General features: G+C 32.8%; 2 protein-coding genes across 2 annotated transcripts; both read right to left on the bottom strand.

The window, feature by feature from the left end:
• Window positions 1-567: 567 nt before the first annotated feature.
• LOC132730441 (zinc finger protein 354A-like) lies at window positions 568-4046 on the bottom strand. Its single transcript, XM_060716365.1, has one exon. It carries the CDS (start codon window positions 3926-3928, stop codon window positions 1229-1231), a length of 2700 nt encoding a protein of 899 aa, XP_060572348.1. The 5' UTR covers window positions 3929-4046; the 3' UTR covers window positions 568-1228.
• Window positions 4047-10835: 6789 nt separating this feature from the next.
• Window positions 10836-13208, bottom strand: LOC132730451 (neuropeptide Y receptor type 1-like). The gene is made up of 2 exons (XM_060716377.1): window positions 11731-13208; window positions 10836-10928 (listed from the first exon to the last, which is right to left on the bottom strand). The coding sequence occupies exon 1, from the start codon at window positions 12889-12891 to the stop codon at window positions 11824-11826; it is 1068 nt and encodes a 355-aa protein (XP_060572360.1). The 5' UTR covers window positions 12892-13208; the 3' UTR covers window positions 10836-10928; window positions 11731-11823.
• Between the last annotated feature and the right edge of the window lie 3243 nt (window positions 13209-16451).

A 16451-nucleotide genomic window follows, 5' to 3' on the forward strand; every position in this document is an offset into this window, starting at 1 on the left:
GAAAAAAAATTTAAACAAGAGCACTGCATGCCATGTTTATGCTCATCTGTTAAAGGGATACTCAGGCAAAATAATGACAAAAATATTAAAATGATCTTATGTATTCAAATCACACTAAAATTACTTTTTTCTAAAGTCCCAACATAAATTTCGGTATAAATTATATATATTTTTGGTTTGAAGTGTAAATATATCTATATATGTTAAACGAAATTTAGACGCCAACAGAGTCACCGAAAAGTTTTAAAACAAGTCATGTGACTTGAACAAACCCTGGAAAATACAATAACAGATATTGTGGATATTGTATGATTGAAACAAGTCTAAGTCATACATTTAACATGCTCTTTAACGTTTCCAGAGTTCACTGTTGCAACTAATGTGAAATCTTAGTGCTCTAACCTGACCCACGCGGGTCAAGTTAGGAAAACACCATTTTATTCTTTATATTTAGAAAAGTTTTGTTCCTTTGACTGTCTAGTGTACTAATTTTGAGGACATTTACAGAATAATGAATGAAACATTCAAAACTAAGAAATGAAAATTTTGCCTGTGTCTCCCTTTAAGGCAACAACTATCCATAACAAATTCTGACAAAACTATGTAAAAAAGGGACATAACTAAAAAATACAGCTTTCATAATTATGACCCTTTTCTAATGACCGCACCTTGTCAAGATATGCAATTCTTCCATGTTTCAAGTTGATAAATTAAAATAATTTAATGGGTCACATTAAGTTTTTTTTCAAGACAACAACTACAAGTAACAACATCATAAAAATTCAAATCTTTCTTCCAAACAGATGAGCTTTGTAAGAAAAATTTCATTAAGCCATTTTAACATGATTTTTTATTATAAAACATCCTAGCATTATTGCATTTACATGTGTGATTAAATGAGCACCGGATTGTCATTGAACATTTTCTGAGACAGTTTTTTATTCATTTTTGGTTTAATGCTTAAATAAACTTTAATCACATACAACAAAGGGCATTTTCCATGTTTTAAGAAGGTCCAAGATACATTTGAGCAGACTGATTTAAGACAGTCATTTTGGCTTCTAGCGTCCTCCAAATGACTACCCTGCAATCATGTATTTAATAAACTAAATTAATTCCCACTCCTAATTTTATAATTCATAACATAATTGTTAAGTTAACAAACAATGCCAACAATAACAAAAAAACAACAAGAAAATAAGAAATTTGGCATCAAAGTTAAGAAACATTACTGATTCTGTGTGGACTGATGAAACTGAGATACATTTCCTGGGCTTTGGTATGACGGGTAACCAACAAAGCCCCAGATACTTGCAATGGCTTGACTCAAAGAGGAGTCTGAGGAGACCGGGGTATTGGGTGCTGGTTGACCAACAGTAAGGCCTTCTGATACAGGGGTTAAAGGCACTATTGTGGCATTTTGCATCATATTTGTATTTTGTCCTTGATTTACTTGCACTGGCTGTTGAACAGGAGTTTCTTCACCATTTTCAAGCTTGTCACAAGCTTGATTTGGCATTTTTGTAGCTACGAAAGTCATTGTAGAAAAGTCAATCACTTGATTAAATCCATTGCTAAGTGGTGCAGGGGATGCTTCACCTACATTCTGATTTTGAGATAGTTCCTGATTGTTTTGTGAAGCTGCAATTGCATATAAAGTTCCCGGTTGAAGAGTCTGAAATGTTTGGTAATTCTGTGTACCATTAGCGACGCTACCGTTTAATGTCTGTCCTTGAACGCCATTGAATACATTAATATAATTTGGATCTTGCAGTATGTTGTTTTGAACAGGGTTTAACACAATAAGACTTGGTTCTTGCTGGCATATTTCTGTAGGTTCTTGCAAAACTGGAGTTTTAACTTGTACCTGTTTTGGCGAAACTTTTTGGCTGGTTTTCTTTGATGGAGATGGTTTTTTCGATGGATTGGACTTGTATACTCTATTCTGTCCAGTCCCACCAAACACATAGTAATCACTTTTCTTCTTTACAGAAGATTGAATATCTTCCCGCCAGTTTGTTTCATTTTTCTGATGCAAAGATATCATATGTCTTCTAATTGTTGATGTATCACCGAAAGATTTATTGCAGAGTTGGCATGTGTAAGGCCGTACACCTGAATGTATTCTCTCATGTCGCTCCATTGCCTGCTTTTGGGCAAAGCCTCGCCCACATACAGGACATATGTGGTCCTTTACAGTTTTATGTGTTTTTAAATGAATGTGAAGGGTGGTTCTTTGTCGAAATGCTTTATCACAAAAAACGCAAGTGAATCGTCGTATATTGTCATGCATGAATTTGTGCTCTTTTAATGACTTGTGATAAACAAAAGCTTTTTCACAGATGTCACATTTATATGGTTTAATTCCATTGTGTGCATTGCAGTGTTGTTTATATGAACTCCTTTGACTAAATTTTTTCCCACATATTTGACAAAGATATACTTTCTTTTGACCCAAGTGCACTGACTTCATATGTAGAGCAAGAGAATATTTGGTGGTCAAAGATTTAAAACAATGTTCACATTTATAAATAGGTTTTACATATCCTGATTCATGGGTTTTAAGATGACTGTCAAAAATTTGCTTATTTTTGTAAACTTTTGAGCACTGATCACAAAAAAAATAGGAGCCACTGTGTATATTTTCTTGATGTTTCAAAAGGTCTTTTGTGTAACCAAATTTCTTGTCACACTTGTCACATGCAAATTCTTTTCGATGACTCCGCTGAATGTGAGAATTCAGTCTCACCTTTATTGGTGTAACATAGTTACATTCTAGACAATGAAATTGTTCGGATTCTGAATTTTGCTTTGCCTTGACATTTCTAATGCCTGGTTCTTTGATTTTCTCTTTGACTACAATACCTGGACATTTGTGCCTATTTAAATCTGTCGGATATCCGAATCGTTTTTCACAAACATTACACTGATACTCTCTTATATGAATGCGTCTCATGTGTTCAAGGTAACGTTTTCTTGACTTCAAAGTAACATTACATTCCTTACAATTATGACTTTGGTCACCATCGTTTCTTTTAGCTCTACTCCAATAACCTTTATCCCCTGGTTTTTTTGTAGCAGTTTTCTCTTTTGCAACCTTTTGACCATTTTCTTCAGTTTTTACGACAGATTTGGTGATGTGATTTTTAATGTGTTTATTTCTATTATTAAATGATTTTGATGTGGTCACAGCATTAGAATTGTTTGGTGACAAAGAATCCAACTGGTCTAAGTCTTCAACATTTTCAGACTTAATATAAATCTTCTGCACTTTACTATCACCAGTCGTCTGACTATTTAATGGTGATATGCTGCCTTTTTTAACTGACTCGGAAGAATTGATTTTGGGTTTAGCTTTTGATTTAACAGCATTGCTCTGTTCTGTATCTTTCTTGTGCTGAATTAATATTTTGCGCTTTAAAGTTTTGTGATCTGGTGTACTTTTCTCATTGTTTGGCACAATCCTCTTCTGGTCTTTTCTTTTGAACTTCAATTTATCTCTGAGACTGGAATACTCCTTTTCTAAAGTTTCAATAGTTTTTTCTATCAAAGCATTGTCAGATTCACAACCGTCTGTATGAAAATCATTCCATCTACTTTCACTTTCACTTTGGACATGTTTCAATTTATATTTCTGAAAGAAATCATTGAAAGTATCACAGTTACAAATTTGAGCAATTTTATCATCCAAGACATTCTCAAAGTCAGGCTCGTGATCTGGAATCTGTTGCCAGTGGGTTAAAATCTCAAAAGCTGCATTAACACGCTCCCAGTCACCGGTCACTGCATACGATTTGTTTGCCTTACTAAACTGTATACCTGTAACCAGCCTAAGCTTCGTGAGTTTGGACTGCAGGATTTCCTTCGAACACGATTTTACGAATTCCTCTGTCAAAAGAACCGTTGTATTTGTAAATAAATCGTTCATTTTTAAAAAGGAAATACGCTAACATAATGTTAGGTCCAATATAACGCTGATCTTGCCAAAATTTCCATTATTTTGGCCAGCAAACAAGCGGATAAAATCGACCGGAAGTGAAATTGAACATTTCCATTAAAGAGCATAAATAAGGGAGGTAACTCTTTCACTCTTTATATTCATCGAGGCCCTGGAAGAGCTCCAGATAGGCTTATAGGGTTTCCATTGTAAACATAATGTACCCATAGACACTTTGGGTGTGGAGCTTAAAACGCCTTTAAAATCCAAATAAAAGGTATATTTGTCAATCCGAGCACATGTACTGATCATATATATCAAAAAACTTAATATAAGCCGTTTTGAAAAAAAAACATACATGTATTTCAACGTCTATAATAATACATTTATAGACAATACTTAGTATATTACAATATTTACAATTATAGACGTTGAAATATGAATTTTTTTTCAAAACGGCTTATATTAAGTTTTTTATATACATGATATATGATCAGTACTGTACATGTGCTGGGATTGACAAATGTACAGGGTCTCAAGAGTCAAGAGTGCTTTCAGTGGGGTTCATTGAACTATCGAATGTTTTCAAGAACAGTACATACAGTATACCTAAATTTTCGTTTTAAACGATTTTCTTTTTAAACATAATTTAAAAGACTAGCAGTTGTATTGTGTAACATAAATTTCAACTGGGAAATAGCATTTTTATACGCCCTTTAGTACATTTAAGTGTCTGAAATAAAAAAGAACCGTACGTAAATCAACACTTTTTACATAACATTTTTCGTTGTATTATGCTCTTTTACTTTTCATTAAATTAAATAAAAATAACCTGATGGTGTATATATCTAATTGAATTTTTTGAGATGTGAACACACATATAATCTGTAAGATGTCTTCAAAATAGGAGAATTGAAGCGTCTGGGGTGAATTGCATGGGGCATGGTGTTGGCAGTTTTCACTCTGGATCACGGCAGTTAGCCACATATTGAATTTGCCAGAGTACAGTCCAGCATTGGACAGGCTGTCAAGCAGTTTACATATGCTCATCAGAATTGGTGGATTAAAAGATATATATAAGTTACTTTCTCAAGGAATTGAAACGTCTGTGCATGCCAGAGCAGAGATACTATGCGAATGACCGTAGAAAAGGTATCAAGATCAATCACAACGAAAGTGATCTGCACCGTCCCGGAATTGAACCCAGGTCGCCCAATTCACAGCCCAACGCTCTACCTATTGAGCTAACCGGACGGCTTAATTAACTTGCATTAATGATGAGAAATCATTTTATATAGCCACGCTTAATGCAGACCTGCATGTGGCCGATGTATTCGCCTCTAAAGTAGTTCCTTGAAAGAAAATTAGTTGGTAGGAGTAAACGAATTAATTGGAAAAATATTTGTGAATGTTATTTTCCTTGTCAAAATATATAAATTAAAACAAAAAATTAAATAAATCACGGAAAATAAATAAATAAATAAATAAATAAATAAATAAATAAATAAATAAATAAATAAATAAATAAATAAATAAAGGAAGGATGATGGCAGATATAAATCCGCTATTATTTCCAAAATGTTCACCGACCACTGCTATATTAAGCCTCTGTTAATTACTATGTAAGGACTACGGTCTTATCATAACTCTTTAAATTACAATGTAATTAGTTAGATAGTATTCTAGATTACTTCATATTACACATGCATATTCACCAAGGCTCATATAATTGGTTTAAACATATTTATTGAAGCTCGATTGCGAAACAAGTTCTTGCAACTTATATCAATCACTTTCGAGATGTGACCATATATAATTAAGGTCAAATATCAATTTTAGCAACAATTTCACGTTAGATTTTAGTAAACTAACATAAAAAACTATTGTTGTCTTAATCATAAAGTCGTCAATTTTCTCTGATCGCGCTTTCTCTAGCGTGAGCGGCTGCAAAGTTTCCATGACGGGCACATTTTGAAGGTAAAGCTTTTTCCTTTTATACGCCTTTACAGTGGAGGGTACCTACATCTATGTTGCGCATACTACGGTGCTAAACGGAGCTGGTGTTTTTGACAGTGTTTCTCACTCAGGCGACATGTGACTTCACACTACACACCATTCAATGCAATTAGTATTTGTAAACATGTGGCCATTTGTGTATAATGTTGCGTAACTATTGTAGCTTTGCCTATGGTAAATTTGTCTTATTTACCTCTCTTTGACTGTCAATCATTACCATTTACGTATAAATTGGGAAGATTACGCTATATTTATAGTATATTATTAGTTATAAAGATCGTTGACCGGTTATATGGCCCTATATAAACGGCTGTTTGTAAATATAACCCGAGCCGTTGGGCGAGGGTTATATTGTAAACAGCCGTCTATATACGGCCATATAACCTGTCAACAAGATTTCTTTATAACGAATTTATAATACAGCAAGCATCATTTTTAGAGAAATCAAGTAAGATTTCTTCATGGATCGATAGCAGCCGTGTATATAAAACTATATAAACGTCACGATTATCCAATGAAAAATGACGTTACAAACGTGCAGTATTATAATATTTGTAACGTCGCTTTTCATTGGATAATCGTGACGTTTATATAGTTTTATATACACGGCTGCTGTCGTTTTATGAAGAAATATTGCTTTAATCCTCTAAAAATGATGCTTGCTGTATTATAAATTCGTTATAAAGATTTTTGACACGTTATATGGTCCTATATAAACGGTTGTTTGTAAATATAAACCGAGCCGCTAGGCGAGGTTTATATTGCAAACAACCGTTTATATACGGCCATATAACCTGTCAGAAATATTCATAACGAATTTATAATACAGCAAGCATCATTTTTAGAGGATTAAAGCGAGATTTCTTCATAAAACGACAGCAGCCGTGTATATAAAACTATATAAACGTCACGATTATCCAATGAAAAGCGACGTTACAAACGTGCAGTATTATAAGTTCAATATGACGGGCTTTTGTTTAATGGTTATTCTGTCAGATCCAAAATTTCAGACGTATCTAAAGTAGCCGAGTCTTTGCCAGCCGAGCTATCAGATCAGAAATATATTTTATTATTTATAAATCTGGACTCGTTAATGATGATTTAGTCAATGTCCTTGTTGTGATACCCAAACCATCAAAATCGACAAAAAGAGAGGCAGGCAAAGCTAGAGTTCTTACAAGTGAAGAGGTTCAGCGTGAAAGAGAGGAAAAGGAGGAAAAGTATTAGATTATAACGGGGTAGTAAGCCTATATACAAGTATTTCCCTGATGTTTCGTACTTTTAAATATTATGCTACACAGTTTATGCATTATCTTCATTTTTAATAATTTACAAATACAACCGTTAAATCATCTTTTATCAAACACTTTAACAATGACCTGTACTTTTCGTTAATCGAATGCAGCAGTCTTAAACTGCCGCATGGACTTTTCCAACGAATCAGATGAAACGAGGTAAAGTGACCCCACATTATTATGGTCCCCTGTCATTCCCCCTTCCCCCGAAAAATTGTAACCTCTCTTTAAAGTAATGAACCCCGGTCTTTAGCTGTTTTTTAAAGAAAAAAATACCCTTTTCATAATAATATGGTCCCTTTACGAAAATGTAACGTCACAATTTATCGAAAATAAAATAGGTTATGATTGCATGAAAAAGCTCACTTCTTGTATTTTAATAAAATATGACCTTGATTTACAGCAATTGCATTATTTGCATCGAGTTTCGGGGATAACGTGTCAAAATTATGATGTGCTAGGGTAATCTATGGGTAATAATATTTTAATTTAATGTAATTGATATAAGACCATTTTGGTTGTTATGTACACCTATTTATTTCTGTTCCTTTTTTTGCAGTTTCAAGGGAAAAAAACAAGTTGAACCTCAAAACAAGTTTTTACATGATTATTTGACACAGTGTCTTCGTAGAAGAAAATAATCAGGATCCAGTGGTGGACGTTTAGTATACCAGAAATATTCACATGGAGGAGTATATATCCAAACTTTTAAGTTAGTTTTGAAAGAATAAAGAAAAAAAATTACTTACTTTCTTTAAAAGTGAATATTTATTGTTTTGTGTGTTACACTTAATTTTGACAGAAAGGAATATTTTTCCTCACTTATCCGATTTTATTACCGATGAAATCAACTGCAAAAGAAAGGTTTATTTTCCATGATTTCCATTTTCTATGAGTTATTTAAAAGAAAACCTTTTTAAGCATGTTGTAAATATGAATACTTTAATTGACATATATTGTAATAGTTAACGTATACTGTAGACCATTAAATGAAAATGATTTGTTGACTGTTGTTTGTTATTACTATATAGTATTTTGGATTACACAATGTGTATAATTGTATTAACTGAAAGAGGTCTGATAAATGTTGAACTTCAATTTTGAAAAGACATGTAGCTCTTATTTTTTTTAATTTTAATAGTTTATATACAATTTATAAATATCAAACTTTATTTCATTATCACTATAAATGATTAAAAGTGAGTCATTTTTGTGATGTTATACAAATGTGTTGGAAATTTATATTTACTGTACATTAAGTTTTACATGAATAGGTAAATCAGAAACTGTGTTATACATTTTGTTTAATTGTTTTTATGATCACTGTCTTTAAATAATAAAATCACTTTTTGAGTATAGAAAGTTTTGTGTTTTCTCTTTATTTGGGAATTATTTAATGAAAACGGGTCAAATTTATGTTTGGAATTGGTTGGAATTACGTTGGAAACTAGTTGGTATTACGTAAGTAACTGGTTAGAATCATGTTGAAAACTGGTTGGATTCACGTTGGGAATAGGTTGGAAAGTAGTTGTATATACCATGTATACGTTGAATAGAGGTTGGATTTATCACACATCCGTGCCGATTTTGCGACTCCGTAAATATGGTATTGCACGGCCGTGCATATATTTTGACGTGACGTCATTAGCGTTATACAAACATAGTGTAAAAGACGCGCTAAATGTTAGCGTTATACTACAGGCGCGTCAATGAAAAATGTGTCTTATTTCACTTTAAACGGACTTTATTTTGGGTATGTGATAAATAGAATATTAAATTTGTGTAAATTCAATACTGAATTTATTGCACTCGTTGAATAAAACAATATTATGCTCGCCAGAGGCTCGCATAATATAATTTTATTCAACTCGTGCAATAAATTCAGTATTGAATTTACACTCATTCAATATCCTCTATTTATGTCATTTTATGACGTTGGATTGACGTCGGATTCTGATGTCTAAAAAACTTTCATATACAACTAAATTCCAATGTCTATCCTACGTCGGACTCTAACGTCTGAGCAACGTTGAAACAACGTCATGTGTTTGCTGGGTAGTGATTACATACAACAAGGGTACTAAGTCGTTCACGGTAATGCTATAAAATGCTGTGAGTGTAAAATAGAAGCTTCTGTATACTTCAAAAGTTAGCAACTGTTCTGTTGAAAGTTAAAAAAATATAAAAAGAGACCTACTGTCCTTTTGAAAGTAAACATAACCTAATGTCCTGTTGGTAGCATTCGTCATGCCCCATATATCACAAATGCAACTCAAAAGAATAGATAAAAGTCAATTGGAGTCATCCACGTGTCATGACCAACCTCCACACCAAATCTTAGGAAGGTGGATTAAAGTATTCTCAAGTACTTTGCCAGACAAACTAGAAGTGGTTAAGGCTACATGGCCTTTTGAAAAACTGACTCCAAAGTAAGAAAAGATGATCAACTAGTGATGACTAAACTTTACACCAAATTTTAGATCCCTATGTCAAAGCATTCATTACTCATGGATCAGATATGTTTTTTATATGTGGGCAATACCAAAGTGATTCTAATTTGAACAATCTTGGAAGAGACTCACTGGATGTTTTATGCTCTAGCCAATGAGATCTTGGAAAAGTAGCTTTAATGTATAAAGAAATTCAATGTTAATGATAACACAGAAATTTTCAACCACACACCCGTGCCATTTCAATGAAATTAAGAAATGTCGAAAAAGATAAAGGAAACAGTTTAACGCTGGATATATTTCAGGTGGAATAATGAATGCAAACAAACATTTTCAAATGATATATCTGGAAATATTGGAAATTTTTAACGTTCTTCTATTAACGTAAATGATAAAAGTACATCTTAAGCAAAATAATAACTGATAATGCCGATAAAACCTTCAATGAACAAATGGCACATTCGTTGATAGAGGCAATGGCAGGCATAGTATATTGAAAAGAAATTTATGTAAAAGACGGCATCTAAAATTATTTGATACATAGAAATGCAGATTCACTTAAAGTGTATAAAGCTATATATCTGAAGCAAAAAGTTATTGTTTGGATTTTAAAAAAGAATACTTCCAAACTGTTTGTATGAAATAAAAATGGCAATAAATTGCATTAAAGCGAGTGGCGCATGCAAAAAGTAATTGCTAAACGGATAAAACAATAGTTAAAATAGCAAAATGATATTTTGTTCCAGAACATTTTATTCTGTTTACTTACATTATTCATGTGTATTAAATAACAGAGACATTCTATGTTACAACTTTTTCGGGAATCTATAAAGGTTTGTTTTTGCCAAACTTGACTAGTATGTTCACAAAAACAGGACAATTTGCGTAACCATAAGCCACCACTGTGCTAGCTCAAAATCAAGGTCACATAGATAGATGTATGAAGAGTGAATGTCACCTCAACAAAGAAACGTGCAAAACCCGATAACTGTGATACGTGGACTTGAGTCACATTGTCACGTCAGTCATTTGTTCCGTCTGTACGTCTCCAGCGTGTCTGTGATATAAATCATACAACACAAGTATTGGGTATTTGATTATACTAAACCCATAATTAATATTTTCAACTTGAGAATAAGAATAAGATGATATATTCTTATTATTGTGTATCAACCATTTCCTCATACATCTTTACAAATATCAAATAAATTCTGACTTCTTTCGTTACTACTTAAGGTATTAGGACCCTAATGGGCACTATCAGGAACTAAAAAATTGACATCATAGGTCAGATGTATACCTTAAAGTACACCTGTATACAAAATTTAAACAAAGTCTACCGTACAGAAATCAAGTTATGGCCAATTTTCTGAACTCAAGTTAGGATGTTATGAGGGCTCTTTTTAGAAATGAGGAACCTTTAAATAATCAGTCTGCAATAACATTCTAATGAAAAATGTTTTCCCATTAATTTTTGGTAAGAAACAAATAGTACCATTCAGCTAACAATCCACATAAGCAAAATTATGGTTTCTACTAAAAATTTATGAAATCTGTATAAAAATGTTACCCTACCCCACCCATTTTTACCACGTGTCTGACCATTTTTCTACTTAGGGAGCCTAATTTAAAAAATTCTTGAAATTTACCCAAATGAGTGCCTGTTTTCAAAGTTTCCCTAAATTTTTAAAAAAGTATATTGGTTGATCTTGTAAAATATGAAATACTTTTACCGTCTAGTTTTGATTATATTACACTTTGAAAATATCAGGTACCATATTTATTACTAGATTTAGCATAATTTAGCCAATAAATACCTATATAAATTAAAAAATCAAAATTAAACACTTTTTTCTTTCCAAATGGGATATGAGAGATACATAAATAATGTTAAAAGAAAAAAAGAAAGAAAAAAAAAAGTTGACCCTTCTGGGGATTGAACCCATGGCCCTCATTTTCAATGTAGTTAACAGTAGTTCTAGCCTATTTGAATACTCTTCAAAGCGGAGGTAATGCATTAGGGTGCTAATACCTTAAGCTTACATTTCGGTCTTGACTTTGTACATATATAACTATATAATCTAGTTTAGACAAAAAATATATAGAATCTAACTAAAATATAATTTTAAAGCACTTCAGATCGTTGAGAAGACTGTGAACTTCTTGAGTTAAAAGAGTAAGTGGTTGACCTATGAAGCCGATAACCATTACAGCATAAACAGTTGACAAAATCTGCCCGAAACTTGGAACCACACAGTATGTAAAGAACAAAGTTAACAGCGTTGTTTGTGTACATAAATAAATGCATAGCAGCTCCAAGAAGCATAAGTCTTGCATACCGCCGTGACGTCATAGTTTCCATTGGGAACCAGTACGGCTGTCCAATCGCAAAAATCGTGAAAGGAGAAACACATACAATAAAAGCCAAACTGAGAATAATCGCTACTTTTGTAAAGTATGAAACAGTTCTCGGCATTGAATCAGACTCGCTTCTCCTTGATCTGTTTCCAGTTTTGCGTTTGAATACACTTGATTTCCGAAAGTGGCGGCTATTTTTTATTTTCCTTAGAACAATGATGTTTCCACTAAGTAAGACGCAAAATGGAATTGCAAATGCAAAAGCGAAATCAATCCATGGCCAGATTTTGAACATGAAATGCTCATGATGCTTCATAGCTTGACAGCTTGTTTTGTTGAATACTTCATGATAATCTAGTGTAAATCCATAAAGAAGATGACTGTTTAAACAGGATAGGCATACAACACACAGCAATAATAAAATCAAAACATTTCTTCTCGTAAATATACGCCTGACCTTATGAAGGTATAGTACGCTACAGATACGTTCAGCCGTTAAAATAACTAAAATCCAAGGTGACAGCTGCAGTAAAACGTAAGTCAAATACACATGTACTTTACATGTTACGCTTGAAGAGCTCCGAATGTCTACTTCAAATACAGACTGCAACCATTTCACAAACACAACGAAGACAAGTATAAGACTGTCAGTAAAAGTAAGAAATATCAACATTACACCAGTTGAAGTCTTCCTGTGTTTCACCTGTGCTAGAATTATCAAAGAAGCAATGTTTCCGGTCAATCCAAAGATGATTAAAATTGGAGGATATATAACTTTTATATTTTGAGCCACTCGATAGTCCTGATAGTCCTCCAAATCCATGGTGTTTAACATGTGCTTAACCTTCGTATAACAATAATATCTAAGTAATCCGTTACATTGTATTATATCTATATTTTACAGGGTTATTTTTGCTATACAGGAGCAATCATTATCAAACAATACGTAATACATTAAAACTGCTCGTTCATAGGCCAAAATATGGTCAATACTTCAACATACTTAACAGTCATTAAAGTTTCACAAAGTGCACTCATAATATTGCGTATTTCCGAACTCATAAGTACTTTTAGGCATCCTGTTTTAATCTTATTCCTAATATTAATTAGTATTTACAGCTTTATAATATTTCCGGACCCCTTTAAAATTAACTTCTGTTTAAAATTATGATATTCGGTAAAAGTGTAAAGTGATGAATTTTGCATGCGTACATAATTACATGTTATTCATTACACGAAAAGGGACAGGTTTAAGAAAATATTCATCTTTGCTACTCTTTGAAGCTACATTAATAACTATCAATGCATTTCATCTTTTTTCCTTTCAAAATAGATTTGTAAAATATAATCTTTTACTGAAACGATTAGGAATGAACAGGTCTTTGACAAAATATTGCCTCGAAATATCGCAATATCTTGCTAATAACTTCTCTTCCTATTAAGTTGACTGATCCATAAGACACATTTCGTCATTCCTTTGATAGATCTGAAGATTAAAAGCAAGAACAATAAACAAACAAACAAAATTGACGAGAAGACGGAAAACCGTACATATTTTATCATTACATTAACCTGTTAACATTCTGAGGATATAATTCAAAATTGAGTTTGACTAGAGGGCCAGACTTCAGTTGCATATTCTTGTTGTGGTCGAACAAGGGTCTTAATACCATGATCATAAGAAGTTCTGAGTTTACCTTTATATTACAGCGTAAGGACCAAGGGTTTGGTTTGTCTTTTTTGGTTGACGTGCTTAAGTGTGTACGCTAAGTGTGCAAAATGAAACAATATGAGGTGGTAGGATGTTCCAGTGTGTGAATGTTTATGTGCTCGTCCATAACAGATCATTTGATATATCCATGGCCAGGTGTTTAGCCGATGTTACCACCTAGCTCTAGAATAGATCCATGAAAAACAAAAAGCAGTTGGTATAGAATGATTACTTCGTGTGACGTAGATTACTTCATATTGGGATGGGTTGAACTCTATGTCCCAATCCAACTCTCACTGTTCTTAATGATTAAAGTCTTTTTGAAAGATTTCTGATTGCTGACCTGATGTTAAGGTTAGGATATAGCAGTATCATCAGCAAAAAGACGGACATGAATGAAGACGTCTTCTGTAAGAGGTCGTTTATGCATGCGTAGATTAATAGACGGAGATATGAATTCCGCTTACAAATCCTATTGTTTACCACAAAAACTCAAATGCTTATCATAATAACCGTAATAAAAAGAAAGAAAAGTTACATAAATTTTCATTAAAAAATAAGAAAAAATTTTTTTTTCAAAAAAAGAAAATAAAAGAAAAGGCGAAAATAAAAGCACATTCTTCCAAACATACATGTATATGCAAGGGAAATAATTAAATTTTCATATAGTTGTCATTGGAAAAAACGTCGTGGGAATAAAATTGACGAGAAAACTGAAAACCGTATATGTTTCATCATTACATTAACCTGTTAACATTCTGAGGATATTTTTTAATTTGAGTTTGACTGAAAGGGTTCTGAACTTATCTTAATATTAATTAAGACACCAATATATGATACTAGTATTTTAATAAAATATGACCTTGATTTACAGCAGTTACATTGTTTGCATCGAGTTTCGGGGATAGCGTGTCAAAATAACTAAGGTCTGTGAAATTAACTAAAAAAGACTAACATTTTGTCAGTGACATAGAATGGAAACACCCTTTTACATATATGATGTTTTTTGTGTATTTGTGTGTGAAAATGCTTCAGTGGGTTTAGGAAATTTTGTTTAAAGTTGTGTTGCAAAAACAAGCATTGCAAGTTATGATGAAAGGACGTGAGTATTTAGCAAGTATAATATAACAAGGGTACCAAGTCGCTCACCTGAGAACAGAATAGTAATGCTGTAAAGTGCTGTGAGTATAAACTAGAAGGTTCTGTATACTTCAAAAGTTATCAACTACTCTGTTGAAAGTTAAAAAAATTAAACAAAGACCTACTGTCCTTTTGAAAGTTAACAGAACCTACTGTCCTGTTGATAGCATTCGTCATGGCCCATATATCACAAATGCAACACAAAAGAATAGCTAAAAGTCAAGAGGGGTCTTCTACATGTCACGACTAACCTCCATAACAAACTTAGGAAGGTGTATCAAAGTATTCCTTAGTACTTTGCCAGACAAACTAGAAGTGGTTAACGCCACATTGCCCTTTGAAAAACTGACTTCAAAATCATAAAGGATGATCAAAAGTGATGACTAAACTTAACACCAAATTTTAGATCTGTAGGCCAAAACATTCTTTAGTTATGGATTAGATATGTTTTTTTCGTGGGCAATCATATATATCTAGAAATATTGGAAATTTAAACGTTCTGCTTTTTGGCACATTCGTTGATAGAGGCAATGGCAGGGATAGTATATTGAAAGGAAACATATACGACGACATTTAAAACATTATTTGAAACATAGAAATGCAGATTTACTGAACACGCTGCATTTGCATAAACGTTACTACAAGATATGCATGAATCGTACAAAGAAAACATTAAATCATGAACGATGTCTTGAAAAAACACTAGTCTAAAACATCACAATACACCGGGTGATCATATCGGATACTTAATATGTAGTTTTGATAAAAATGACGAAAGCAGTGCATATAAGGAACTCGTCGTCTCTATTACATCTGAGAGAGCGTTTAAATCATCTAAGGTATTGAACAGAAAATAAATCTCCAGAAAATGAATATATATTTAATTGAAGCGCGTGATCTGTTAATACAGTCATTAACTATTTTATTTAACATTATTGAATCGGGAGAATTCCTGCAACATTGTCATATGGTGTTCAGTAAAATGAGGCATTGATGCTCTTGTATCAAAGACTGTACAATCGATAAGCAGTAAAGTATAAAGACATAATAATGCCAATTAAAATAAAATGTTATTTATATTGAACATATCCACTGTCATATTCAATAGTGTTGCACAAATGCTTATTATACTTCCAGCACATAACTTGATGGGCCTTTACAGGAATAACTTTGTCCTGTCGGTCATTGTGTCCGTCTGTCCGTCTCCAGCTTGTCTGTACTATAAATCCTGTTCCCTTTAAAGGTTTATTTTATTAAAACTTGACTAGTATGTTTACACCAACAGGACAATTTGCGGAACCATAAGCCACCACTGTGCCTGCTCAGAATCAAGGTCACATAGATATATGAGCCGTGTCATGACAGGTCAAATGACGTAATCGTAGAAACGCGACATCAAAGTTAATGCCAATATTTCTTAATGATATAACGCATGCTTTTCCAATCACCACTGTGCAGTTTTCAGAGAAAAATAATCTGATCTATCATTTTTCAGAAATCTCTATAATATATATATATATTTATTAACACGTCAATTGCAAACT

Source organism: Ruditapes philippinarum, unplaced genomic scaffold (assembly GCF_026571515.1).
Source record: "Ruditapes philippinarum isolate M1 unplaced genomic scaffold, ASM2657151v2 ctg3180_1_1_1_1, whole genome shotgun sequence".
NCBI lineage: Eukaryota > Metazoa > Mollusca > Bivalvia > Venerida > Veneridae > Ruditapes > Ruditapes philippinarum.